This window comes from Hemiscyllium ocellatum, chromosome 32, assembly GCF_020745735.1.
Source record: "Hemiscyllium ocellatum isolate sHemOce1 chromosome 32, sHemOce1.pat.X.cur, whole genome shotgun sequence".
Taxonomy (NCBI): Eukaryota; Metazoa; Chordata; class Chondrichthyes; order Orectolobiformes; family Hemiscylliidae; genus Hemiscyllium; species Hemiscyllium ocellatum.
The window spans coordinates 50,800,845-50,828,059 of NC_083432.1; the positions used below are offsets into that span (position 1 = coordinate 50,800,845).

General features: G+C 43.0%; 1 protein-coding gene across 1 annotated transcript in view; it reads left to right on the top strand.

The window, feature by feature from the left end:
• The first annotated feature begins 2,030 nt into the window (after positions 1-2,030).
• Positions 2,031-27,215, top strand: part of LOC132830916 (zona pellucida-binding protein 2-like) — a 46,156-nt gene continuing 20,971 nt past the window's right edge. Inside the window, exons 1-5 of the mRNA XM_060848865.1 lie at positions 2,031-2,373; positions 9,009-9,083; positions 10,785-10,910; positions 24,593-24,710; positions 25,102-25,130. Coding sequence (XP_060704848.1) covers positions 2,304-2,373; positions 9,009-9,083; positions 10,785-10,910; positions 24,593-24,710; positions 25,102-25,130 — 418 coding nt within the window. The 5' untranslated portion in view covers positions 2,031-2,303. The remainder of the gene's footprint in view (positions 2,374-9,008; positions 9,084-10,784; positions 10,911-24,592; positions 24,711-25,101; positions 25,131-27,215) is intronic.

Here is a 27,215-nt window from a genome sequence, read left to right on the forward strand (position 1 = left end):
CCAAAGCTCTAAATTTTGTTTACTGAGATTTTCCTGAATGTGGTACTTCAGAAGTGAATCCAGAATTCTGCCACTGCACAGCACTAGAAACCTTTTTGCCACATTCACAATTAATACTTCCTTCAAAATGGCTTCTTTAACCCATCTCCAGAGGACGGCCCGTGGGCGGGTAGATTAATTTTTCAGTGTTATGTTAAGCCTGAGAGTGTGTTGGAAGTTGTGTGGTGCTGAGCGCTTCGATCCGAATCCAACTTGCATTACAAATTGCAATAATTTAACATGTTAGGTGGTGATGGTTGTAGAAGTTATTAACCACTCCTTTGTTTCAGTCCAAGTTCTACTGAAATTATTTGCCGGGATTAAATAAATTACTGGATGTAGTAAAGGTGACCACTCAAATCCAATTCCAAAATGCGAAGATCTCCACTGGACCTGCACTCAGACCAATGACAAACCTACTCATCCAATTACTAAACCGGACTGATATGTTTCAGCCAGAGCAGAAACCGTTCATTTTCAGAGGATAATAACAAAATGGGTTATCGCATTCCAAAATAAACATCTTTATGCAGGGAATCCACTGTGGTCCGAAAACCTCGTCACAATACAAGATGTGTTTCATTTTCGGTTTTTCGGCTAAACTGCCCAATGCATTTAAGAAAGACCTTTAACTAACATATTGGAAACTATGAAGGCATATCTTGGGCACCGTTAAGTGAAAACTTAACTATATTACCTAAGCCAAAGAAAAGCGAGTGTTTGTAGCCACAGAAAATAAGAATGAGATACTCCCGCAGATAGTGGTTAACAGAGCAACTGGCACCTGAAATCCTAATGATGTTCCTTTCTCACAGAACGGCAAGGAGAGGATTGGGGAATAGCAGGATTGGGAAAAGAGAGAGATTGATCTGGCCAGCCGGTTGTGGCTCCAATCGTCTCTCATTTTGTGACTGATAGTGGAGGCTCCAGAAGAAACCACGCTTACTAAGTTTATTCTTCAAGACTTTAGTGTACAATTCCATCAGAACTCGAAACGCACCGAAAAGTCTTCTTATCACAAAAGTGTTGAAACAAATGGAGGGGCCTGTTTCATGCGTACACGACTGCCTCAAAGTCAGCGTACTTGTCAAATTAAACTCGTTCAAAGAAACCAGCACTCCAACATGTTTGGGAAACACATCATGATCAATTTCCACACAACCATTATTTATAATGACCTCAAAGATATAAACAACTATTCAAGTCACATTAATGTCACATTTTAGCCGTCATGACCATCGCCATTTAAAGTTTTATTTTTATCCGAACCGTTCATCTAAAACTACAATTCTGGTTCTAATATCCATTCAGTAACTACTGATTATAATATCGACATCATTAAAATTGCTACTCTATGAATAAGAAAAGCATATCGTTTGCTCCGTCCTGAGCTGTCAATCGATTGTATTCTACTGTTTACGTCTCTACCAATATCAGATCGCGTTTTCGTCACCGGAATCATGCACGGAACTTCTAAAGGAAGAAATTAAAACAAAGCAAACGGTAACTGTATAGAATAATAACTAATTCCCACTCCTTTATTTAAAGACGTGCAGTTTTCCATCTATTGTCATATTCCTACACTTCAAATTTCAGTATCAAAAAATCTCACGAAATCCTTAAAAAAACACTCCAGGATGTTTCCTGAAAGTATTCCCAATCCCTATATGTGTCTGTGTATGAGGAATGCTGCTCTATTACTGTCTAACCTGTGCCTTGTCGCTGTCCTGCTGATTCCACGTGGCTGAAGTGTCAAGCTGCTGTCGCTCTTTCACATGGATACACTCACGGGCGGGAGAATCCCTCCACGCACGCTTCCGTTCTGTCGTGACGCCAGCGCGTAACTGGGATGTGCGTGCGTCTCAGCGCAACCAGGAATCGTGTCCTGACGTCAGCGCGCAGGAAAACGGCCGTTCCCACTGCACGTGACCATGAGTGGGGCGGGGGAGGGGCAGATGGAGGCGGGACGTCACTAATAGGCGGGCTAAGAAATGTAGCTGTGTAGTTGTACCCGCATACTTCACCCTGAGACGTAAATATGAACAAATAGTTGTGGAAACATTCATTGAACCATACATATGAACATAATAAGAAGCCATTGGTGAAAAATCGTCGAAGATCCAGCTGGCAACTTGCTGTCGGGGTGGGGAGGGTGTGGTCAGTTGCGGGCGGCGGCTGGAGACGGCGTGGCGCATGCCTGGAGTTTCCCGCTCGTGGCGGGGGGGCGGTGCGCGGGCACGGTGGCTGTCGGTTGGTGCGCGGCCATGAGGACCCCGGCGGCTGGCGCTGCCCTCCGGCTGGCGGCACTGGCGATCGGGCTATCAGCCATGTTAGGTGAGAGGCCATTCCCCGGGAGAGCGCTGCCTGTGCATCACAGCACGGACACGGCAACTGCCAGGGGGTTTGAAAATAAACAGCTGAGCGCACCGGCTTTGGGCTGGAGCTCAACCCACCCCCACTGACCAGGGTCACCCCCACCCCACTGACCAGGGTCATACCTCACCCCACTGACCAGGGTCACCCCCCCACCCACTGACCAGGGTCACCCCCACCCCCACTGACCAGGGTCACCCCCACCCCCACTGACCAGGGTCATACCCCACCCCCACTGACCAGGGTCACCCCCACCCCACTGACCAGGGTCACCCCCACTGACCAGGGTCAGCCCCAACCCCCACTGACCAGGGTCACCCCCCCACCCCACTGACCAGGGTCGGGCCAACCCCCCACTGACCAGGGTCACCCCCCCCCACTGACCAGGGTCAAGCCCACCCCCACTGACCAGGGTCAGCTCCAACCCCCCACTGACCAGGGTCATACCCCACCCCCAATGACCAGGGTCAGCCCCAACCCCACTGACCAGGGTCAGGCCAACCCCCCACTGACCAGGGTCCCTCCCCCCCACTGACCAGGGTCACCCTCCCACTGACCAGGGTCAAGCCCACCCCCACTAACCAGGGTCATACCCCACCCCCCACTGACCAGGGTCACCCCCACCCCCACTGACCAGGGTCACCCCCCACTGACCAGGGTCATACCCCACCCCCACTGACCAGGGTCAGCCCCAGCCAGGCCCACCCCCACCCCTACCCCTGCTGACCCGGCCACCCCTCCCCCCCAGCCAGGCTCCCCCATCCCCACTGATCTGGGTCTCTCCCCCACCCCCACTAACCAGGCCACCCCACCCTAGCCAGGTTCCCCCACCCCCACTGACCAGGCCACCCCCCAACTAGGCTCCCCCACCCCTGCTGACCAGCCTACACCACAACCCTCCCCCACCCCTGCTGACCAGGCTCCCCCCCCCAACCAACCAGGCCTTCCCCACCCCTCAATACTGACCAAGCTCCACCTTTTCCTCCGCTACCCCGATGACTGTATCGGCACTACCTTGTGTTCCCACAAGGAGATCGAACAGTTCGTCAACTACACTAAGACCTTTCACCCTGACGTCAAATGTACCTGGACCATCTCAGCCACCTCCCTCTCTCTCCTGGACCTCTTCATCTCCTGCAACCAACTAACCACGGACAGTGGGCGGCACGGTGGCACAGTGGTTAGCACTGCTGCCTCACAGCGCCAGGGACCTGGGTTCAATTCCCGCCTCAGGCAACTGACTGTGTGGAGTTTGCACGTTCTCCCCGTGTCTGCGTGGGTTTCCTCCGGGTGCTCCGGTTTCCTCCCACAGTCACAAAGATGTGCGGGTCAGGTGAATTGGCCATGCTAAATTGCCCATAGTGTTAGGTAAGGGGTATATGTAGGGGTATGGGTGGGTTGCGCTTCGGCGGGTCGGTGTGGACTTGTTGGGCCGAAGGGCCTGTTTCCACACTGTAAGTCTAATCTAATCTACTACAAACCCAGCGACTCCCTCAACTACCTGAACTAAATCTCCTCCCACCCTGCATTCTGTAAAAATACCATCCTTTATTCACAATTCCTTCACCTCCATTGCATCTGTTCCCAGGATGACTAGTTCCACCACAGAACATCTCAGGTGGCCTCCTTCTTCATAGATGGCAAATTCACCTCTCACATGGTCAATGCTGCCCTCCAGCACATTTCCACTTCCACACCCCTGCCCTAGAACCCCACCCCTCCCAATGAAACAAGGACAGAACCCCCTGGTTCTCACCTTCCACCCCACAAACTTCCATATGCATTGTATCATCCTCTGCCACTTCCACAAACAGACCCCACCACTATTTCCCTCCCCATCACAATCGGCATTTCGTAGAGACCATTCCCTTCGCGGCTCCCTTGTCAGATTCATGCCCCCACCAACCCTCACCCACTTCTGACACCTTCCCATGCCTCCGCAGGAAGTGCAAAACCTGCACCCACATCTCCCCGTCCGCCCCCGCCCCCCATCTCCATCCAAGGCCCTAAACAATCCTTTCACATCCAACAGAAATTTACCTGTACATCCATAAATGTCATCTACTTTATCCGTTGCACCCAGTTGTGGTCTCCTCTACACCGGGGAGACAGGAAGCCAACTTGTAGATCGTTTCAGGGACACCCGTACCAATCAACCCCACTGCCCTGTGTACATTTCAACTCCTCCCACTCCACCAAGGATATGCAGGTCCTGGGCCACTTCCGTCGCCAAACCTTAAGCAACAATGCCTGGAGGAAGAACGCCCCATCTTCCGCCTTGGGAATCTTCAACCATACGAGATTAATGCAGATTTCACCAGTTTCCTCATTTCTCTCCGCCCCCCCACCCCCCCCCCCCCCCCATTATCCTAGTCCCAAGCCTCCAACTCTGCACCACCCTTTTGACCTGTCCATTGTCTTTCTCATCTATCCGCTCCACCCTCCTCTCCGACCGATCACCTTCTCCCCCACCTTCATCTACCTATTGCAGTCTCAGTTACCTTCCCCCTGCTCCAGAAGCCTCATTCCTGATGAAAGGCTATTCTCAAAACATCGATTTTCCTTCTCCTCAGATGCTGCGCTTTTCAAGCACCACATGTTCGACTCTGATCTTCAGCATCTGTAGTAGTCCTCACTTGCTCCTCGGCTTCCTCCCATCCATCCCTCTGACTGATCAGGCCCCACCCCCTATCCAGACTAACCATGCCAACCTCCATCCCCACTGACCAGGATACCCACTCAGACTGACTAGACCTCTCCCCAACCCCCCACCCAGAACTGATCAGGTCCCTTCCCCTACAGAGACTGACCATGCCAACCTCCATCCCTATTGACCAGCTGCTCACCACCACCCAGACTGTCCAGGCACTTCACACACACACACACCCACCAAGACAACTCCCACTGACCATCCTGGCTGACCAGGGGTCCCACCAACCCCCAGCTGGTCGGCACCCCTCCCCCAACCCTTGCTGACAAGGCATCCCCATGCAGGTTAACCAAAGCCCTCGTAACACCACACGCTGCTGCGCCACAAGGTTCATCAGACTCATCCCAACTGGCTCCGCCCCATCCACACCAGAACTGCACCTTTGCTGACCTGAAGCCCCATATGTTGAATCCCAATTTTTCTCTGTCCACATCCCAATTCACCAGACTCCCATTTGCTCAGACCCTCCTGACCAGATCTGAATCCCTCACTCCCCAGAGCCCCATCCCCCACAATTGCCCACAGAATATAATTAACAGAATTACTTCCTAGATCCCAATCCCCAACTGTCCTAACCCTCACTTCCCACTCTCCATTGCCCAATCCTGACTCTCAAATCCCACACTACCCAGACCCTCATTTCCCAATTCCTCAGTGACCAGTCTCCTTTTTCCTACTCAGTGTTGGTACCACAACTATTCATGTTATACAGGGGTGATTGGATGAAGGAACTGAGGCATTGCTGCTAAATTTACAGATGACAGATAGATGGAGGGACAGGGACAGCGAAGCTGCCAAACAACTTAGACAGAATTGTAGAATCCCGACAGTGCAGAAAGAGGCTTTTCTCTCCATTGACTCTGTGCTGACCCACCGAAAAGCATCTCTCCTTTCTCATCCGTATCACCTCACTTGGGGTTTTTACCATGGCTAACCCACATAACCTGTACATCCCTGAACACTGTGGGACAGTTTTTAACATGGCTAATCCTCCTAACCTGCACATCTTTGGATTATAGGAGTAAAGCAGAGCAACTGGAAGGAAACCCATATGTAGGATGACATGCACACTCCATGCAGTCACTCAAAACTGGAATTGAACCAGGGTCCCTGGCGCTGTGAGGTAGTATGCCACCGAGGCTAAAAGAATGGGCAAATAAGTGGCAGATGGAATACAATGTTCGAAATTGTGAGGTTATGCACTTTGGTAGAAAGAATAGAGGCCCAGACTATTTTCTAAGTAGTGAAAGGCTTCAGAAATATGAAGCACAAAAGGACTTAGGGGTCCCAGTTCAGGATTGTCTTAAGGTTAACATACTGGTTCATTTGGCAGTTAGGAAAGCAAGTGCAATGTTATTTTGAATACAACAGCAAGGATGTACTACTGAGAATATATGAAGCTCTGATCAGGCCACATTTCAAATATTGTGAGCAGTTTTGGCCCTGTTTCAAAGAAAAAATGTGTTGGCCTTGGAGGGGGTTCATAGGAGTTTTGCAAGAATGATCTGGGGATGAAGGGCTTGTCGTACGAGAGAAGTTGAGTACACTGAGTCTGTACTAAATGGAATTTAGAAGGATGAAGGGGCATCTGATTGAAACTTAAAGAATACTGAGGGTGCTGGATAGAGTGAACGTGGAGCAAATATTTCCACTAGTAGAAGAGACTAGGACCATTCTGCACAACCTTACATTGAAGAGATGACCCTTCACCACTGAAATCAAGAGGAATTTCTTCTACCAATTTTGGTGAATCTATGGAACCCATTGCTGCAGAAAGCTATGGAAGCCAAGTAATTGAATCATAGAATCCCTACACTGGAAACAGGCCATTAGGCCCAACAAGGAGAAAGTGAGGACTGCAGATGCTGGAGGTCAGAGTCAAGAGTGTGGTGCTGGAAAAGCACAGCAGCATTCAAGGAGCAGGAGAATCGACATTTTGGGCAAGAGCCCTTCGTTAGGCCCAACAAGTTCACACTGACCCTCCAAAGAGTATCCCACTGAGACCATTACCCACCCTATTACTTTACAAGTTCCCCTGGTTAATGCACCTAACTACACATCCCTGAACACTATGGGCAATTCAGCATGGCTAATTCACCTAAAATGTATATCTTTGGACTGTGGGAGGAAACAGAACACCCAGAAGAAACCCACGCCCACACAGACTGTTGCCTAAGGCTGGAATCGAACCCAGGTCCCTGGTGCTGAGAGGCAGCAGTGCTAACCACTGAGACACTGTGCTGCCCGAGTGTATTTAAGTCAGAGATAGGTAGGTTTTTGATTAATAAGGGATCAAAGGTTATGGGAGAAAGAAGGAGATTGGGATTGAGAATCATATCAATCATAATTGAATGCCAGAGCAGATGGACTGAATGGCCTAAATCTCCTGTATCTTAGAGTCTAATGCCATGTATGTGTTCTCTCATTGCCCAGTCTGCAATCCCCTACTGCTCAATCTTCAGTCTCTAATTATCCGGATTTCATAGTTAAATCCCCTACTGCTCAGTCCCCATTTTTCCACTGTTCAACTCCTCAATTTCCATTTCTCAATACTCTGCTGCCTAACTCCCTTACCAACAATTCTCTAACTGCCCAATAGTCCAACACCCATTTTCACATTGTGCAATCTCTCACAGTCCCACCACCTGTTGCTCAGTACTCCACCGTCCATTCTTAAATTTTCCAATCCCCCTTCTACCACTGCTTGATCCTCTGTTGCTTATCTTCCTATTTCCATGTTGTCCATACTCCCATCCGCATCCCTTCTTCCCCAATTTCCTACAACCCATTCTTCCATTTTCATTCGTCTCATTTCCCCCGTTTCCACTGTCTCATCCCATATCTAGTATCTTCCCCATCTCCCTATTCTCTTTTCTCTGCATTCCGCCTCCTCTGATTCCTCCTTATCTACCTCTGACTCATCACTTCGATGCCTCTTCTCTCTAGTTTAGCACATTGGGAAATACGCACCAGCTTTCTGACATAGATCTTATGAAAATATTTATATTTCTTGGCATTTGATTTGTGTGGTGCTCGTGTTTGATCAGTCAGAATTCGCTGCAGATCTTTCAAGCTTGTCATTATTTCTATGATGTGCGGGCTTATCTAACTGGAGAGAAACTGAAAGAAGGTACTGGTGACTTTTTTTGTGGGCATCGTTCCCATCTGTTCAAATGTAACCTGGCCAGCCTGACATCTACTGACTCTGCATGGTTAGAATTGTTCCTTTTGCTTTTATGCAATGTATGAAAAATCAAAGTATTAAAACCAAAAAAAGTTCAATGGACAATTTTCTGAGGGACAGCCGATTGTTAATTTAATGGTTCATTCAATACTTGGTGCAGATGGGAGGAATGTGCAATTGGCATAGCACCTCTATTTGAATACTTCAGTTGCCTTCCAGCTGTTTCAGATGGGTTTACAGCTCACCCAGTTATAGGCCCATTTAAACTTTGAGTTAGGTTAGCTTAACTAAGTAACTATAAGTGTGGTGCTGGAAAAGGACAGCTGGTCAGGCAGCACCAGAGGAGCAGGACAACCGACATTTCAAGCATAAGCTCTTCATGAGGAATCCCATTCATGATGAAGGGTTCTTGCCCCAAACGTCAACTCTCCTGCTCCTTGGATGCTGCCTGACTGGTTGTACTTTTCCAGCACCACACCTTTTGACTCTGATCTCCAGCAACTGCAGTCCTTACTTTCTCCTAGTTAACTATTTCAAAATTTGTCATTTCTAAATCTGTCCTGTTATTCTGTGTGTTTAAGGTTTACAGATGTGTCACCGTGAAGACTCAATAGACAAATAATCTGTCAATTACTTTTAAAGATCTAAATAAAATGCTGTAGGCAATGATATTATAATGGTTACTGTTTATTGTTTAAGCAGGCAGAGCCATTGAAGTAATTGACATCACACATGCTGAATATATCCAAGAAATCTATGGCAATAGCAACAGACCAGGTAACTAAAAGTAAGATTGGGAGAAACATGATAGTGACTGGCACATGTCATCTTGGTGAGAATGTACATGATGCAAAATCTGAAAATTAAAGGAAATAAATAATGTAACAAAATAATGATAGATAGGATACTTAGAAAGAAAGGGGTTAATGGTTTATCGGGACAAAGAATGGAGGTGGCACAGACAATACGACCAATTTAACTTCTTTGATGCAAAACAATTCCTAAATCTTCCACCTCTCAGAATATATGAGTACATTGGATTCTGTTTCTTAAATGTTACTGTTGCATCTGACCCTTGTTATTTAACACTCATTCTCATCTGACCAATTTTAATACTACTTATTTGTTAATCCTTCATTGAACTTACACATCAACTACATTGAGTGTCTGCCATGACTGTTACTGCTGGCAACAAAACAGAAGTGTTGGAGCTAAATTGACAATTGTGCTGCTACTGCCTTATTTCCATATTATTGCCTCAGTGCCTGCATTGTCTTAGTATCCTTAGTATTTCATTTACTGTTTGCTCTGTTGTAACAGTCTTTGTCTTACAGTATATCAGAATATTCCAGTATTTGTGGCAATGAATCAATAAGTGTTAGTATATCTATCTCCCTCACATCTTGTTTACTATATATTTCAGTTCACATGTTTGAAGATCACCTGAAGAGAGTGGTTGTATTGGTAACAATTATTTGGAGCTGCTGCATTCATCTGTCAAACAACCCTGAAATTCTTCGTATCCTAGACACAGACGTGCCTGATAATTTATTTTCAGAGATGTAGATAATAAAATGTGCAGACAACACAATCTGAGGTTTCGTTTCCTGTGTGTCATGTTAACAGATTTCAGCTGGAAGTTATTTCCAGTTGGCCTCAGTGTTGCTAGGTAAATTGTTCTGAATTGCTGTCTAGTGACCTCTGCTGGAAAGTGTGGATGTTTCAAGTCAGGGAGAGAATAAAAATGTCAGAATGACTTAACCTGCTACTGACATGTTGCTGTTCCAATTCAGACAAAAAAGTGGGAGCCTTTAGAACTGTACTCTAGGCCTAGGTAATCCTGTTTTTGGACAGGTACAAAAATGGGAGAGTTTAAAGGAGGGAAATACATGGCCTGTAAAGATGGGAAAGCCTTCCAGACCCTCTGGTAATCAGGCTTTCTACTGACACTAGGATCCAGAATGAAGAAATTCTGTTTGCTAAGAGCCAGAATGTAAGTTTGCTCCAGAGAAACGTACATTTTGTTGGTTGAGGGCAGCTCTGATAGGGTGTTGTCACAGAGAGGAGCAAGAGACTGAGAAGCAAGAGCAGAAAGGTGGCTCTCAGCAGCCACCTGCTGAGAGAGGACACCCCACACCCAGTCAATAATTGACCACTTTCACACCTTAGCTGGTGGCAGGGTGAAAGATGGAGCTTGGTCCTTCTTACCCAGAATTTGGTTTGGGCAAAGGTGGGAAGAGGCAGGATTCTGGACCATCAATAATCCCACCGAATTATGTTCGCTTCCCACCTCTGGATCTGGAGCACTGCAGTGTGAATTAATATTTTCAGTAGACAGTGTAAAGCGAGAGAGAATTTGTACAAAGAGATGTAGATAATGATATTTTTCAACTTTTGGTTAATCAGTTACATGATACATGTAACCTTACAGATAATACAACTATTCATTATTGATAATCTTCACTAACTCTTTTGTAGTAAAAGTTTATGTGAAGATGTACCATGACAGTCCAGCTCTTCTGTGTACAACTCAGGAGCTTTCAGAAAAAGAATTAGTGGATCCATATTTCATATGGGTGGGCCCATCAGGAAGAAACATAAAAGGTGAGATGCATTACTTGAGGGTGAGTCTTAACTGAACACAAGCATTTGCTATTTAAATTGTTCTGTGGGGTGTTTACTCAAACTTTGTCTGTTACCCATTTTTGTCTTATGTTAATTTTTAGATGTTAGAATAAAATTCTATCGTTTCACAGACTAAGTCCTTTTATTGTCAATAAGCTTTGTCTGTTTGCTTGAGTTTTATTTTTAATAAACTGATTATTCTTTATTGACAAAGTTCATCCTGCAGAATGTGGGAGGTAAGGATCACTGTCGCTGCTGACTGCATCTGTGGAATTGCACCCAATTCCAGCTCCTCGAAAACCGCGTTAGGGAACTGGAGCTGGATGAACTTTGGATCATTTGGGAGGCGGAGGGAGTTATTGAGAGGAGTTACAAGGAGGTAGTCACACCTCAGATAAAAGATGAAGATAGATGGGTTACCATCGGGGATGGAAAGGGAACCAGCAGAAGTTCAGAGATCCCCTGTGGCCATTCCCCTCAACAACAAGTATTACAGTTTTGGATACTATTGATGGAGGTGGGATGAGAGGTACTTATCAGGGGTAAGCAATGGGGAACAGGTCTCTAGCACGGAGTCTATCCCTGTTGCTCAGAAGGGAAAGGGGAAAAGGAGCAGAGCATTAGTCACTGGGGGCTCCATAGTTAGGGAGACAGACATGAATTTCTGTGGGAATAAGAGAGACTCATGGTTGGTGTATTACCTCCCAGTTGCCAGGGTTCATGATGTCTCTGATCATGTTTTCGGGATCTTTGAGGGGGAGGAGAAGCAGCCCCAAGTTGTGGTCCACATAGACACCAACGACATAGGTAGAAAGAAAGATGGGAATTTAAAGCAGAAATTCAGGGAGCTAGGGTGGAAGCTTAGAGCTAGAACAAACAGAGTTGTTATCTTTGGTTTGTTGCCCATGCCACATACTAGCAAGACAAGGCATACTGAAAAAGAGGACTTGAACACATGGCTTAAGGAATGGTGCTTGAGGGAGGATTTTGGATAACTGGGGCTCATTTTGGAGTAGGTGGGACCTCTACAAACAGGATGATCTACACCTGAACCAGAGGGGCACCAATATCCGGAAGGGAAAATTGCGAATGCTCTTTAGGTGGGTTTAAACTAATTCAACAGGGGGATGAGAACCAAAAATGTAGTTCAAGTATACGGCAGGATGAGAGTAGTGAAGTCAGATTTAAACTTCAAGATCGCAAGAAGGCACCGGCAGGCAAGAAGTTAGTTTGAAGTGTGTCTACTTCAGCGCCAGGAGCATCTGGAATAAGGTGGGTGAACTTGCAGCATGGGTTGGTACCTAGGATTTTGATGTTGTGGCCATTTCAGACATGGGTAGAGCAGGGACAGGAATGGTTATCACAGGTTCCGGGATTTAGATGTTTCAGTAAGAACAGAGAAAATGGTAAAAGAGGGGGTGGTGTGGCACAGTTAATCAAGGACAGTATTACGGTTGCAGAAAGGATGTTTGGGGACTCGTCTACTGAGGTAGTTTGAGCTGACATTAGAAACATAAAGGAGTGGTTACCCTGTTGGGAGTTTTCTATAGGCCTCCAAATAGTTCCAGAGATGTAGAGGATCGGATAGCAAAGATGATCCTTGACAGGAGCAAGAGTGATAGGGTAGTTGTTATGGGGGACTTCAACTTTCCAAATAATGACTGGGAATACTATAGTTCAAGTACTTTTAGATGGGTCAGTTTTTGTCCAATGTGTGCAGGAGAGTTTCCTGACAGTACATAGACAGGCCAACAAGGGGCGAGGCCATATTAGATTTGGTACTGAGTAATAAACCTGACCAGGTATTAGATTTGGAAGTAGGTGAGCACTTTGGTGATAGTGACCACAATTTGGTTATGTTTACTTTAGTGATGGAAGGGGGTAGGTATATACAGCAGGGCAAGAGTTATAGCTAGGGGAAAGGCAACCGTGATGTAATTAGGCAAGATTTAGGATGGGGGGGGAGAAAAACTGCAGGGGATGGGCATAATTGAAATTTAGAGCTTAATCAAGGACCAGTTATTGCAGGTCCTTGATAAATATGTACCAATCAGGCAGAGAGGAAGTTTTTGAGCGCAGGAGCCATGGTTTACTAAGGAAATTGAATCTCTTGTCAAGAGGAAAAAGAAGGTTTATGATAGAATGAGATGTGATGACTCGGGGTGCTTGAGAGTTACAGGTTAGCCAGGAACGACCTAAAGAGAGAACTAACAAGAGCTGATGGAGGCATCGTGAGAAGTCATTGGCGGATAGGATCAAGGAAAACCCCAAGGCTTTCTTTTGCTCTATCAGTAATAAAAAAAATGACTAGTGTAAGATTAGGGCCAATCAAGCATAGTAGTGGGAAGTTGTGCATGGAGTCAGACAAGATAGGGGAAGTGCTAAATGAATACTTTTCATGAGTATTCACACTAGAAAAAGACAATGTGGCGAGGAAAATACTGAGATACAGGCTACTAGACCTGATGGGATTGAGGTGCATAAGGAGGAGGTGGTAGAAATTCTGGAAAGTGTAAAAATAGTCAGTCCCCTGGGCCAGATGGGATTTGTCCTAGGATTCTCTGGGAAGCCATGGAGAAGATTTACAAGCCTTTGGGCTTTGATCTATATGTCATCATTGTCTAAAGAAATAGTGCCAGAAGACTAGGGGATAGCAAATGTTCCTTTGTACAAGAAGGGGAGTACAGACAACTCTGGAAATTTTAGACCTGTGAGCCTCACTTTGGTTGTGGGTACAGTATTGGAAAGGATTATAAGAGGGAACATTTATAATCATCTAGAGAGGAATAATTTGATTAGGGATGGTCAACAGTGTTTTGTGAAGGGTAGGTTGTGCCTCACAAATCTTATTGAATTTTTGAGAAGGTGACAGAACAGGTGGATGAGGGTAAAGCAGTTGATGTGGCATACATGGATTTCAGTAAGGCGTTTGATAAGGTTCCCCACGATAGGCTATTGCACAAAATAGGGAGGCATTAGATTAAGGGTGATTTAGTGGTTTGGATCAGAAATTGACTAGCTGAATGAAGTCAGAGGATAGTAGTTGATGGGAAATATTCATCCTGGAGTTCAGTTACTAGTGGTGTACCGCAAGGATCTGTTTTGGTTTCACTGTCGTTTGTCATTTATACAAATGACCTGCTTGAGGGCATGGAAGGTTGGGATGGTAAATATGTGGATGATGCTAAGGTCAGTAGAGTTGTGGATAGTGACGAAAGATGTTGTAGGTTACAGAGGGACATAGATAAGCTGCAGAGCTGGGCTGCGGGTGACAAATGGAGTTTAATGCGGAAAAGTATGAGGTGATTCACTTTGGAAAGAGTAACAAGAATGCAGAGTACTGGGATAATGGTAAGATTCTTGGTAGTGTAAATGAGCAGAGATCTTGGTGTCCAGGTACATAGATCCTTGAAAGTTGCTGCCTGGGTTAATTTGATTGTTAAGAAGGCATACGGTGTGTTAGCTTTTACTGGTAGGGGGATTGAGTTTCAAAACCGTGAGATCATGCTGCAGCTGTACAAAACACTGGTGCGACCATATTTGGAGTATTGCGTACAGTATTGGTCAGGGCGTAGGTTTGCTCGCTGAGCTGTAGGTTTGATATCCAGACATTTCATTACCTGACTAGGTAACATCATCAGTGGCGACCTCCAAGTGAAGCGAAGATGTTGTCTCCTGCTTTCTATTTATATCTTTCTCCTGGATGGGGTTTCTGGGGTTTGTGGTGATGTAATTTCCTGTTCGTTTTCTGAGGGGTTGATAGATGGCATCTAGATCTATGTGTTTGTTTATGGTGGTGTGGTTGGAGTGCCAGGCCTCTAGGAATTCTTTGGCATGTCTTTGCTTAGCCTGTCCCAGAATAGATGTGTTGTCCCAGTCGAAATGGTGGTTTTTTTCATCCGTGTGCAGGGCTACGAGGAAGAGGGGGTCGTGTCTTTTTGTGGCAGTCCTTGCATGGAATTTTATAGATGACGTTGGTTTTGTCCATGGGTTGTACTGGGTCTTTTAAGTTTGTTAGTTTTTGTTTGAGAGTGTTGGTGGGTTTATGTGCTACTAGGATTCCGAGGGGTCTCAGTAGTCTGGCTGTCATTTCTGAAACTTCTTTGATATATGGTAAGTTGGTTAGGGTTTCTGGTCACCGCAATATAGGAAGGATGTGGAAGCTTTGGAAAGGGTTCAGAGGAGATATGCTAGGATGTTGCCTGGCATGGAGGGAAGGTCTTGCAAGGACCGGCTAAGGGACTTGATGCTGTTTTCATTAGAGAGAGGAAGGTTGAGAGGTGACTTAATTGAGACATATAAGAAAATCGGAGGGTTAAATAGTTTGGACGGTGGGAGCTTTTTTCCTCAGATGGTGATGACTAGCATGAGGGGACTTTACTTTAAATTGAGGGGTGATAGATGTAGGACAGATGTCAGAGGTGGTCTCTTTACTCAGAGTAGTAGGGGCATGGAACGCACTGCCTGCAACAACAGTAGACTCACCAACCTTAAAGGGATTTAAATGGTCATTGGATAGACCTGGACTAGAATGGAATAGTGTAGGTTGCATGGGCTGCAGATTGGTTCCACAGGTTGGCACAACATCGAGGGCCAAAGGGCCTGTGCTGTGCTGTAATGTTCTATGTAAAGGAAACTTGGCTGAATTGTTCCTAAGATTAAACTCGATATTGTCTGAGACATAATAAATAGCTATATTGTCAATTTGGTTAAATTTCCAATTTATTATGATCGATGGGAATTGGGACTCCAAAGAAATCGGTTTATACTTCCAACTTTCATTGTAATAGTTTGAGTTGCCCATTTATAGAATCTTGTAAAGCACTGTCTAAGCAAGAAACCAGTGTTCTTGAGAGATACTCCACCCATTACATTTGTCTAAGTTATGTGCTTTGTAAGATTTCCTTTTCTGCCATCTGTGTTTTCACAAATTTAGTCATAAACCATAATTGTGATTGCAAAACTTATGGTTTAACTATGTAAAGCTTTAAGTTAGATTTCTTACAGTGTGGAAACAGGCCCTACAGCCCAACAAGTCCACACCGACCCTCCAAAGAGCAGCCCACCCAGATCCATTCCCCTACATTTACCCCTTCACCTAACACTACAGGCAATTTAGCATGGTCAATTCATCTAACCCACACATTTTTGGACTGTGGGAGGAAACCGGAGGCAACTCACGCAGACACTGGGAGAATGTGCAAAGTCCACACAGACAGTTGCCTGAGGCGGGAATTGAACCCGGGTCACATGCTGACCACTGTGCCACCGTGCCAGCCAGTGAACTTACTAACCACAAAGTACTCATTAAGGAAAAGAAGGCTGTCAGAAAGCTGTCAGAATCATTCTGGAACTAATCAGCAATAGGAACTGGAAACGTGGATACACTGAGAGTAAGTCAGTCACTGGTTTTGAATGGCTGACATCCGATTTTTAAATGAAGTGGGAATGGAGACAGTACAAAGGCTTGCCATAATCTTCTAATGTTCCCTAGGTATGTGAAAATCTCAAAGAATTGGAGAGGGCAAATGTGAAACCCTTATTTGAGAAAGGGTTTAAGGATAATCTTAACGAGGTCAGTTAGTTTGACGAAAATAATGGGTAAGGTTTTAGAACCCGTGATTGTGGAAAAAGAATCAACAATCACCTGAAAAAGTTTGAGTTTATTAAGAAGAGTTAATGGGATTTGTAAGAAGTGGTGTGCTAGACTAATTAAATTGTATTTTTAAACAAATTGACAGTGAAGCTTGATGAAGAGAATGCACTGGAAATTGACTCTATGGATATTATAGAGCATTTATCAAAGTAACACATAAAGGTCTGGTTAGCACAGCTGTGGTTCATGCAGTAGGTGAGCCACTAAAACTTGGATAGAAATAAAATTACTTAAGGACAGAAAAAGATCAGGTAGTGGCAAATAGTTATATTTTACATTTGAGCTGGTAGACAGTGCTGTTCCCAAGGATGCCAGGACCATTGCCTTTCTTGATACTATATCAATGATTTGTCCACCATTAGTGGCCATTTCTTTAATTGCCATGTCCAAGAGTTTTTGAATTGATTTCCTCATCTCTCCACCTTCGTCTCACTTTTTTCTTATTTAAGTCACTGCTTAAGATCTACCTCTGATATAACTTTTGACCACCTGACCTAGATGGAGAAGCAGTGGGAAACCCATAATGCTTCTGATGGGGAGTCTGACTGCTGCCACTATCAGGCTTTCTTCAAATTTAGGTGCCAAGGTGAAGAAATGTGCACATTCAGAGGTCTGAGCTAATCCAAGATCAGCAGCCTCCCATGACAATCACTACCATGCATTTGGAGAGACCTAGGATTGCCGAGGGACCCAGGTTAGGTGAGTGAGTATGGCATGAGGTAATGGGGAGAGATCACATGAGCGTGAGGGTGGGGAAGGTAAGGGAGGATGACCGTGCTCTTTCTAAATGCTGGATTTGCCTGGACGATTTCTGGTGGTATGGGAAAACATGCCATTCCCTGAACTATCATTAAATCTGGTGAGCTCAAGAATGGTTGATGTCAACTGGTTCAATAATGCTCAGTAGAAGCAATGTATACCATCTACAAAGTACACTGCAGAAATTTACCATGGCTTCTAAAAAAGTTCATTTCAAACCGAGACTTAATACCCTGTACAAAGTCAAGGGCGATTAATACAGGTGAACCACCTACAAGTACCCCCTAAGCCACTCACCATTCTGACTTGGAAATATCTAGTTATTCCTTTCGTGTCACCGGCTTAAAATCCTGAACTCCCTAACAACGTTTTAGAGGCATCTACCCCAAATGGACTGGACAAGTTCAGGAAGTCAGCTCACCACTACTTTCCCAAGGACAACTTGGGACAGGCAATAAAAGATGCCCACATCCAATGAATGAGTATTTTAAAAATGAACTACATTGACAAAATACCATCAACAGGCATCTTTCTCCCATGGGCCCATTCCTGCTTCTATCTTAATCACAGGATTCTTCCATCAGTTGGTTGAATATAGACTATAAAATTTTAGCTTCCATCATCTGACTGTTATACCTGAGATCTTTTACAGACTAAAATACTTCTTTAAAAAGAACAAATACTGGCCTAAGATGGGTGACCACAGAAAAAACCAAGTCAGGGAGATTCATGTGAAATTATCATATTTTATAACAACATTAAAACCAGGCAATTGAGCATTAGCAAATTTTAATTCATATTTGTATGATTTCATATATTGGAAAATGAACGTGACACCTAATTTGCTGGCTTGAAAAGACAAAGGAGCTAGACATGTGAATATATTATAGCAGCTGCTTGGCAGAACAGAAAGTAGAGAAAAGGAATTTGAAGCAAAAGTTTTGGAAACTTCTCATTCTCCATTTCTCTCAGCCTCTCTAAAGACAACATTAAATGGAAACATAAATTGAGAAAATATCCATGCACGAAGAAATCAAAGTTATCTACAAATTTTACCACAAGTCAACAACTAAACAATTGTGGTCTCCTATTAAAAATTTAGCAGTTCAAAGACTTTGAGTACTTTTGAATTGCATAGCCCTTGTGTATACCAGACACTCTCCTTTTAAACCTTGTACCTATGTTTATGTGTGCACGTGTGTTTGATGGTGCATTTTAATTTTCTTAGAGTCAGTGGGTAAAAATTGTCTCTTTTATATCCATGTCAAGCAAACCTTGTAATTAGCTTGTTAGTTTTAACTAATACTCTGTTTTAATTGAAATGTGGTAGTTACAGGTTAAAAATAAATAAAATGTTGTGACCAACTGATAGGGGATTAACAAGAAGGAAGCCGATTCATTCTTCCTCACCTGGTTGTAGCTCACCACCAGGAGACTGGTATGCAGCCTCTCCTTCAATGAAGAGCCGCAACATGCTACATTAAGTCCAGCTCCAGGTCTCTTTATTTATTGAATTTTGATTTATTTATTGTCATGTGTACCGAAGTACAATGAAAAACTTTGTTTACGAGCAGTATGGCAGATCACAGTAAGCAATGATGTACAGAACAAAAATTTAGATTAGATTCCCTTCAGTGTGGAAACAGGCTCTTTAACCCAACCAGTCCACACTGACCCTCCGAAGAGTAACCCACCCAGATCCATTTCCTTCTGACTAATGCACCTAACACTATGGGCAATTTAGCATGGCCAATTCACCTGACCTGCACATCTTTGGACTGTGGGAGGAAACTGGAGCACCCAGAGGAAACCCACGCAGATACGGGGAGAATGTGCAAATTCCACACAGTCACCCGAGGCTGGAATCAAACCTGGGACACTGGTGCTGTGAGGCAGCAGTGCTAACCACTGAGCCATCATGCCATCCCTTTGACATAGGAGTAACATTGCACAGGGCATACAATAGAAATCAACATTAGCTAGATCAGCAGTATTTGAGGCTAGAAAGTTCATTCAATAATCTTATAAAGTAAGCTGTCCTTGAACTTACTGGTGCAGGTGTTCAGGCATCTGTATCTTCTGCCTGACAGAAGAGGTTGGAAGAGAGTGTGAGGCAGCAGTGCTAACTACTGTGTCACTTTGGAAATATATCCCAGTTCCTTCAGTGTCATTGGGTCCAAATTGGGGAATTCCCTTCATAACAGCACATGGACATCAGTGATTCAAGAAGGCAGCTTACTATCATCTACTCAAGGGGCTACTAGGCATGGACAATAGATTCTGCCCCAGCCAGCAACACTCATATCTCATGATTAAGTTTTTAAAAACCTGCCATGGTGGAATTCAAACCCATGTCCCCAGAACATTAGAGCCTGACGTTCTGGATAACTAGTCCCAGAATTAAAAAAATGAGAGATAATCTCACTGTAGTCATTTACCAGGGTAGAAACTGAAAGGTTTCTGCTAGTTAGGAAATTCAAAACATGGGCATTGTGTAAAGATAAGGGCTGATCCTTAGATTGAAAATTAGAAGAAATGTCTTCATTTGGAAAGTTATTAATCCTTGGATTTCTCTGCTGCAGAGAATAGCAGATAGGCCGTCATTTAAAGCTTCAATGGTCAGTTTTATTGTTCTTTCACAGAATGAGGGATATGGAGATTCTGATGCTGGTGAGTGATACTTGGGGACAGAAGAAAGCCTAGCAGATCTCACTGCTTAGGGGATGGGGATGTATGGCAGTAAAACATCCCTTAAGGACTCCCTTTTCCACATTGATCGATGACCGCACCCCTATTAGGTTTGGTCCTCACCCCATCTCTTGATCATTACCTCTCCAACATCCCAAAGCTTCATATCTCTGCTGTAAGACCACCACCACCACAACCTTAAACCCCACCCCACATCTGATTCAGGCTTGTCGCAGCCCTTGGTTGCTATCATTAGCTCTGCTGGAGCTCTGTAAATGAAGATAGAAGTCTTATCTGCGGTTAGTAATCCTTAATATTAATCTTCTTGCTGTAATCAGTGGAAATGTATATCACAACAATTCTACAGAAACTCTGCCATCCAAAAAAATCCTGCCCTGCAGTGCAGTAGCAAAGTGCCATGAGACATGAAGTATGACACCCTCAAGTCCTCAAAGAGTGTGCAATGTTTCATTTGGTTGTGAATTTTATTTTAAACTACACTTTTTCCTTTTATGTTCAAATTTTCCAGTGAATTTTTTGTGAAACACCGTGCAACAGTTTCACAGTGCTACCACATTATTTCTGCTTTGGACTTTAAGAATGTAACATTCTAAGATATAAATACAGAAAAGAATTTTTAAAAGGAATGCACTGTGTCTTCACAAGATAACAATTACCTGTTTTTGACACTTTTTGGCACAGCAAAACATCCCAAAAATCTTTAAAGGACGAATTCATAGGGACAACAAGAACCTGCTGTCTGAGTGGTCTTTTTACAGAGGTGTAGTATAAGATGAAATGTTTTCCGGAGCACATGGACCTTGAGTGCAAAACGGTACCAGGAGTAGAGCAGAGAAGGGGAATGGTTAACTATTCAAGAGTGCTATTTTTGCAAAGTATGATTTCTAAATAATTAGTAATTCTACTGCACTTAGCTACTTTTGAAATATCATAATATTGCTATGACGTTATATATTAAAGTAGAATTTCAGGGAGTTTGGGCGTGTTTCCTGTTTTCATCCCTTTTAAAGAGATCAGTGCAATTATTTATTGAGTGGAGATGTGGAACCAATTCTGGTTGCAAAAATTTTTAAGATTTATTTATAACACAATTTTTTGTTAATACTGACTCAGCAACATTCATATAAATTTACAGTATAGCATCAATTAATCCCATCAGGTAACTAAAATTTTTGAGAGGTGTTTTCTCCATATGCTAGATCCTATCACTGGTTTGAATTATAATGGTTGTTTCTAAAGCACCCACATGTTACTGAAAGTTATAATCTACATTGTACAGCTTACATTAGTAGAAATGTACACCACCATGTACACCACCATAATATCACTGTTTACCACATCTCACCAACTTAGAATTCTGCCATAGTTTCAAAACAATCCCAAATTCATTGTGGTTGTTACTGAGTTAGTTATTATCAACTAAATCAGCACTGAAAAGGGACCTTTGTTCTAAATGGTGCAAGCTTAGAGAGAGGCCAGAAATTGGCAATGTTACTGCCTGTGAAAGATTACTCTGGTCTGATTATAATGGTCTCTCACCGTGAAATATCATACTGACATGTACAATTAAGTTTCAGAACAATGATTTTTGGGTAAGTGATTAGAATGCTAGCTTTATATATTTGATTTTTGTTTTATCTCAGTGTCCATGCAGTTGGTTCCACAACATACACATTGGCCCTTTTGCAAACAGTTCTGGCATGTGGGTCATTCTGTATATATTTTATGAAATACATGTTTAAATTGCCTATTAGCCAATCACTGTGGACTGTATTAGACTATTTTACTTGGCAGTTATATCTAGCATTGCTGGTAAAGGAATTGTATTAAAATCCCCCCTATACAGTGATGTGGTTACATCTCCTTAATTATTAATATCAGTGTGCATATACAGTACCTGAGAGTTAGTTAGCTCAGTTGGCTGGACAGCTGTATTCTGATGCAATGTGACACCAACAGTATGCATTTAATTTCTGTGTCAATCGAAGTCTTCATGAAAGTTCTGCTTTCTCAACCTTACCCTGCCTGAAGTGTGGTGATCCTCAGGTTAAACATTACCTTTACTTGTGCTATAAAGGAGGTATCCTACTCCACGTTAATATCGATATGAGAACGAATGCTGAGACTTGAAGGGAGAGATCAGGTGTAATTAAAGGCTTTATCGAAGATTTAAGTGAAGGGTCCAGAATAGAGGTTCAAAATGTGTTAAAGCTGTGTCAGAACATGGGCAATGAACAATGAAGTTTGAAAGATAATGAATACACTGATCGGCATGAGAAATTTTTAGCGATTGGATGAACAATGCATTGATGGAAATACTGAGCTATTTGACTCCAGTGCTTTCTGTGATGGGAGCTGATATAAATTGTTGAGGAATGGAATGGTTAGAAAGTTAATATTGCAGGACAGATTACTGGTGGTTGAATTTTGGGCATGGTGGAACGTGTTGATGTGGACATTAGGACTCCCATCAAGGAGAGCCAGCAATCAATCTGCACATACACCATGTCCAATCCAGATACAGCACACGCTAAACAACCCAATTTGGATATCGCACAGACTGAACAATCTGATCCAGATTCAGCAAGTACTGCAGCACCCGATCTAGATAAAACCCACAAAGTACTATCTGATCGATATATGTGCTTACATATTTTGCTAATCAATGTTCAAAAATGTTATTGCACATTTCTGGAGCGGGGGAGCTTAAACCCAGGCCTCCCGGTCCCAGGGATAGGAACCATAAGAGGCATTGCATGTGCTTAAAGAGGCTGGTGGCAGGATTAAGGCAAATTCATTCCCAGTTTTGTTTATTGATTACCCTGATGCAGCTCGTCCAATTGCAGAATGAGAGTTTAAGGGATATGGAAGATCAGCAGGCTGGAACTCTCTCGGTGGATCTAAAGTGAGTCTGGTTTGCAGGGATCAAGTTGCGGCTGGCAGCCTTTTTCAAAAAAAATGTAATACCTGTTTTAGGTAGTCACCTCCCATGATTTCTTTAAAAACTTAACCCTGGTTAGTTGACATTTGATTAGGCTAACACATGCTCCTGCCCCATACAGCCATTTCCTGTTTGGATTTCAGAACACAACTTCGCCTTTATTAATATAGTCAGGGGATCTTACCTGTTTTAAATTGTCATCATGGATGCCTCTGCAGCATCCGATCCAATAAACACATTGGATGTGTTCTTGGAGGTTCTAGAGTTGACAAAAGCAAGAATGCAGGTTTTAACACACATGACTAGGCTATCAACACAAGGAGGCAATATTATAAATATTTTAAATCAATCTGTTCAGATGTACTGAGACAAACTTCCAGACTGCATCTCAGCCTTCATGACTCTCAGGTAGGAACACTAGCACTGCACCATAAATAGTGATATGGCAAGAAAATAAGTTCCTGATAGGTTTGGAACTCAGTTTATGGTCCCACAAGTCACCATGGAATACCTATAGTCATGACTTCGGTCAAAAACGTAACCTTGGCAACATTGGATCACACAGATTGAACGTTGGGAGAGATGTGTTATAAATAACTTATCAATTATCACTGTTTAAAAAACTACGATTCATACCCCTGCACTCTTGCCTCAGCAAGTTAAAATGGTCTGGTTCATTTTAAATGGTGGCGTTAGTCTTTTTGGTGACCATTCACATAATGTCAGCAATCCATGACTTAATGTTCAACAAGCATTTTGACAGGTTGGGTTTGAGATAAGGGGTAGGAGTTGGAATTAGTGCACATGATGAACTGATTTAGACATGGACGATTTTAATAATGAGTAGCAGATAGACAAGAAAAGAGGGGAACAGTAGTGGTTCTTAGGAGGATCTTAACTGGTAACCGTGCCAAGCTAGGTTGATAGTTGTGAGATGGGAGTTTTGGATGTATTGAGAAGGAAGAAATTGCAGACAAATTGCCTTGCCAGTGAGCAAAATTTCCAAGAGAGGATTAGGTTGAGTGTTGGAAAAAAGCAACTGAGGGAATTTTTATGGTGACAGTAGGAGTCGACATGTCAGAGAAGAGGGCTTCTTGGAAAGTATATTGAAACCACTAATTGCCTCACTTTTACTATTTTCCTTGTTTATTGCATCAGAATAGCTGTAGTTCTTGAAATGCCAGCCTTGTGATGGCCTTCTGCAAATGTGCTCTTCCAAGAATGAAGTTTGCTCAAAACATCATCTTGTGTTCTTTCCCAACTTAAATTGCTTCATCTTTTGACCTATTAAGCGAAGTACTCAGGGAGATATCTGCCTTTGGACCAAAATAACTAAAACTCGACTATGTTGCATAAACATCATCTCATCCTTTGGCTGCATGATATTTGACAATAAGTTTACTTTATGTTCCAAGACAGTGTTATTTAATAATTCCTTCAGCTTTGTAATAGCTGCAGTCACTCTTGTTGAAGTTTCCTGATAAACTGAAGCTGGTACTCCCATGGTGTTAGTGGAGCCAGTATTGCAAATCCTTTGAGAATTATTAATTTTACAGAGTTTTATGCTAACAACAGATCTTATGTGTTCCTTTTTAGGGGAGCCTTATGTGAGGATATCTGAAACAGGAAGCCTTGTACTGAGATCCTTTGATAAATTCATGTCAGGAGATTATACATGCACAGTTTCCTACAAGGATGTTGAGAAGAACAAGGAGCTATTCCTTGATATGAAGTTCTCAGTATATGGTAAATACTGGGTGAAAGACAAAGAGTATGTTTCTATACTGCAGCTGGAACTATTCATACACAGGATCTGACTTTACAAAGAGAATTTGGGCCATATTGTTCTCAGTCAATTGTAGTGAGCCCAAATTATACCAATGAAAATATAAGAAGCCAATATTTTCATACAGGATCTCCTGATATTCTGCAATTTTTCCTAGAGTTAACACGGTTAACAGTTAAATGTTGTTTTCCTGGGAATTGTTAATCTCCCATTGAATTACTGCATCAGAACATCTCTTAGGGAGATTCAGGACCATTTCATATAAGTTTAACAGGTTCCTAAGGAATAAAATTGACTCACAATAGACTGGACTGCTCAGCTACCTGCATGTTATATTTTTAATGTTTCGTAAAGTTTCACTATCTCCATTTCACTGACACTGAAATCCATGGTATAGATTGCATTGCATGCTCATTTACACTTTTTCAGTGTTCTCGCAGCAAGTGTAGTGGCTGTATTACAAGGTTAATACTCCAGAACACAATGGTTCAAATCCAACAATGGTATTTCAGACTGAATGGAATTCAATTTTTTTTAAATGAAAGTAAACAGTATCAGTAAATATGAATTGAAAACTGTCAGATTGTTTGAAAGCTTAATTACATCAACAACTCCAGTTCCACATACAACTGATTATGAAGTGATCCATGCTTAATACTTATTCACGTCTGTCATGTGCCAGTTGATTTCTAGGTTCCTCTAAAGCAATGCAGCATGGTTTGATTCTCCCTGAAATAAGAAAAGTAATATATGTCATCTCTCCGATATGTCATCTTTACACTACTAACTAGAGTGTGGTATTAATGATCTGTCAGTTCCTGTCCTCTACTTGTGGCTGAGTTATCAGGAGTGGTAGCCAGCTATATTATTGAGTTATTGATGAAGCTAGACTGTCACAGATGCCATGCTGTAGGTAGGATGAGTTCTCAATAGAATTGAACTGTAGTTGGGGGTGAGCTGTAGGTGTTAGTGAGTTCTCAGTGAAGCTGAGCAGTTGATAGATGTGAGCTTAAAAGACAAGCCTGAATTATGATAATCATGTAACTACTGAGTTGTCATAAAAATTCTGAAAAAGGGTCACTAAACCAGAAACGTTAAATGTGATTTCTGTCCACATGCTGTCAGAGCTGTTGAGTTTTTACAGCAATTTGCTTTTATTTCTTAGATGCCATAAAAGCCTGGTACATAGAAAAGAAAGTCAAAGTTCCCAACCAGTCTGGAACTTTTGTGACTCCAGTTCTTCAGCAATCTGATTGTCTATTGATTAACCACAGGAATGGTATAGCAAGCCACTACCACAAAGGCTGAATAAATATAAAGCTGAATATACCACTGGGCATTGAACTAGACACTGAAAATAACAAAGGCACTCTCTGTCTATTGTATTTCAACCTGTATTTCAAATGATTAGACTGCATTTTTCACAACCGTTCATTCGGAAGTTTGCTCCATGTACTGTGAAATGTAATACTAGTTCTTAAAATATTTCCCAGTTTTTTTTATGGCAGGTGCTAATTTCTCCAATCCTGGCAAGCACAGCAATTCAGTTTACAGGTGTAGCATCTTGTAAAGTCCATCTCATTAATGTCTGGATACTTGTACCATGATTAGGAAGGCTGTACCACAGAAGTATTAAGCATTAGCATGAAATAACCAAACTTACTTAATCATAATTTGCAGCTAATCTCCAAAACAACACCACCACCGTCCCTGAGTATGTTTTGTCTCATTAACAGAACAGACCACAAGTGGTCATCACAGTAGGAAGTTACAATTGCTATATCTGTACTTCTCTACTTGGTAGAGGCACCAAGAGTAACAAGAACACATAATGTACTCTTGATCGGGGACTGTAGTGCCCAAAACCAAGAGAAGCTTAGTATCGCTATTACTGATCAAGTTAGCCAATTTCAGAGCAAAATGCTTAGCTTGCGGCACAGGTGAAAAAACTAACCAGAGGGAAAACCTTCTCACTCTCATCTTCTTCACTCAATTCAACACAAAAATCTGTCCATGACAGTACTGGTAGGAGTGACAACAGCACAGTGCCTGTAGAGATAAAAATTCAGCATCAAATGAAACATACCCTCCATGGTGCTGCGTGACCCTAACACCATGCCAAATGGAACAAATACAGAATATGGGAATCTATGCGTTGCGTGCACCAGTTGCAACTGTAGAATTATATTCAACAACAATCTGTAATCTCCCAGCTGAAAAACAGGCCATTCAGACATGATCAGCTGGTTCCACCATCTGATCTCCTACTCGAGTGACATTTTCCTGTACTGTCACCATATCCCTGATAGCTTTAATATTGATATCTGTCTTAATATCTATTGATATGTGTCTCAAATTGAGCCTCTGCAACCCTCTTTGGAGAATTCCAAAGATTCAGCACCGTCTGATAAAAGAAATCCTTTCTCATTCTCA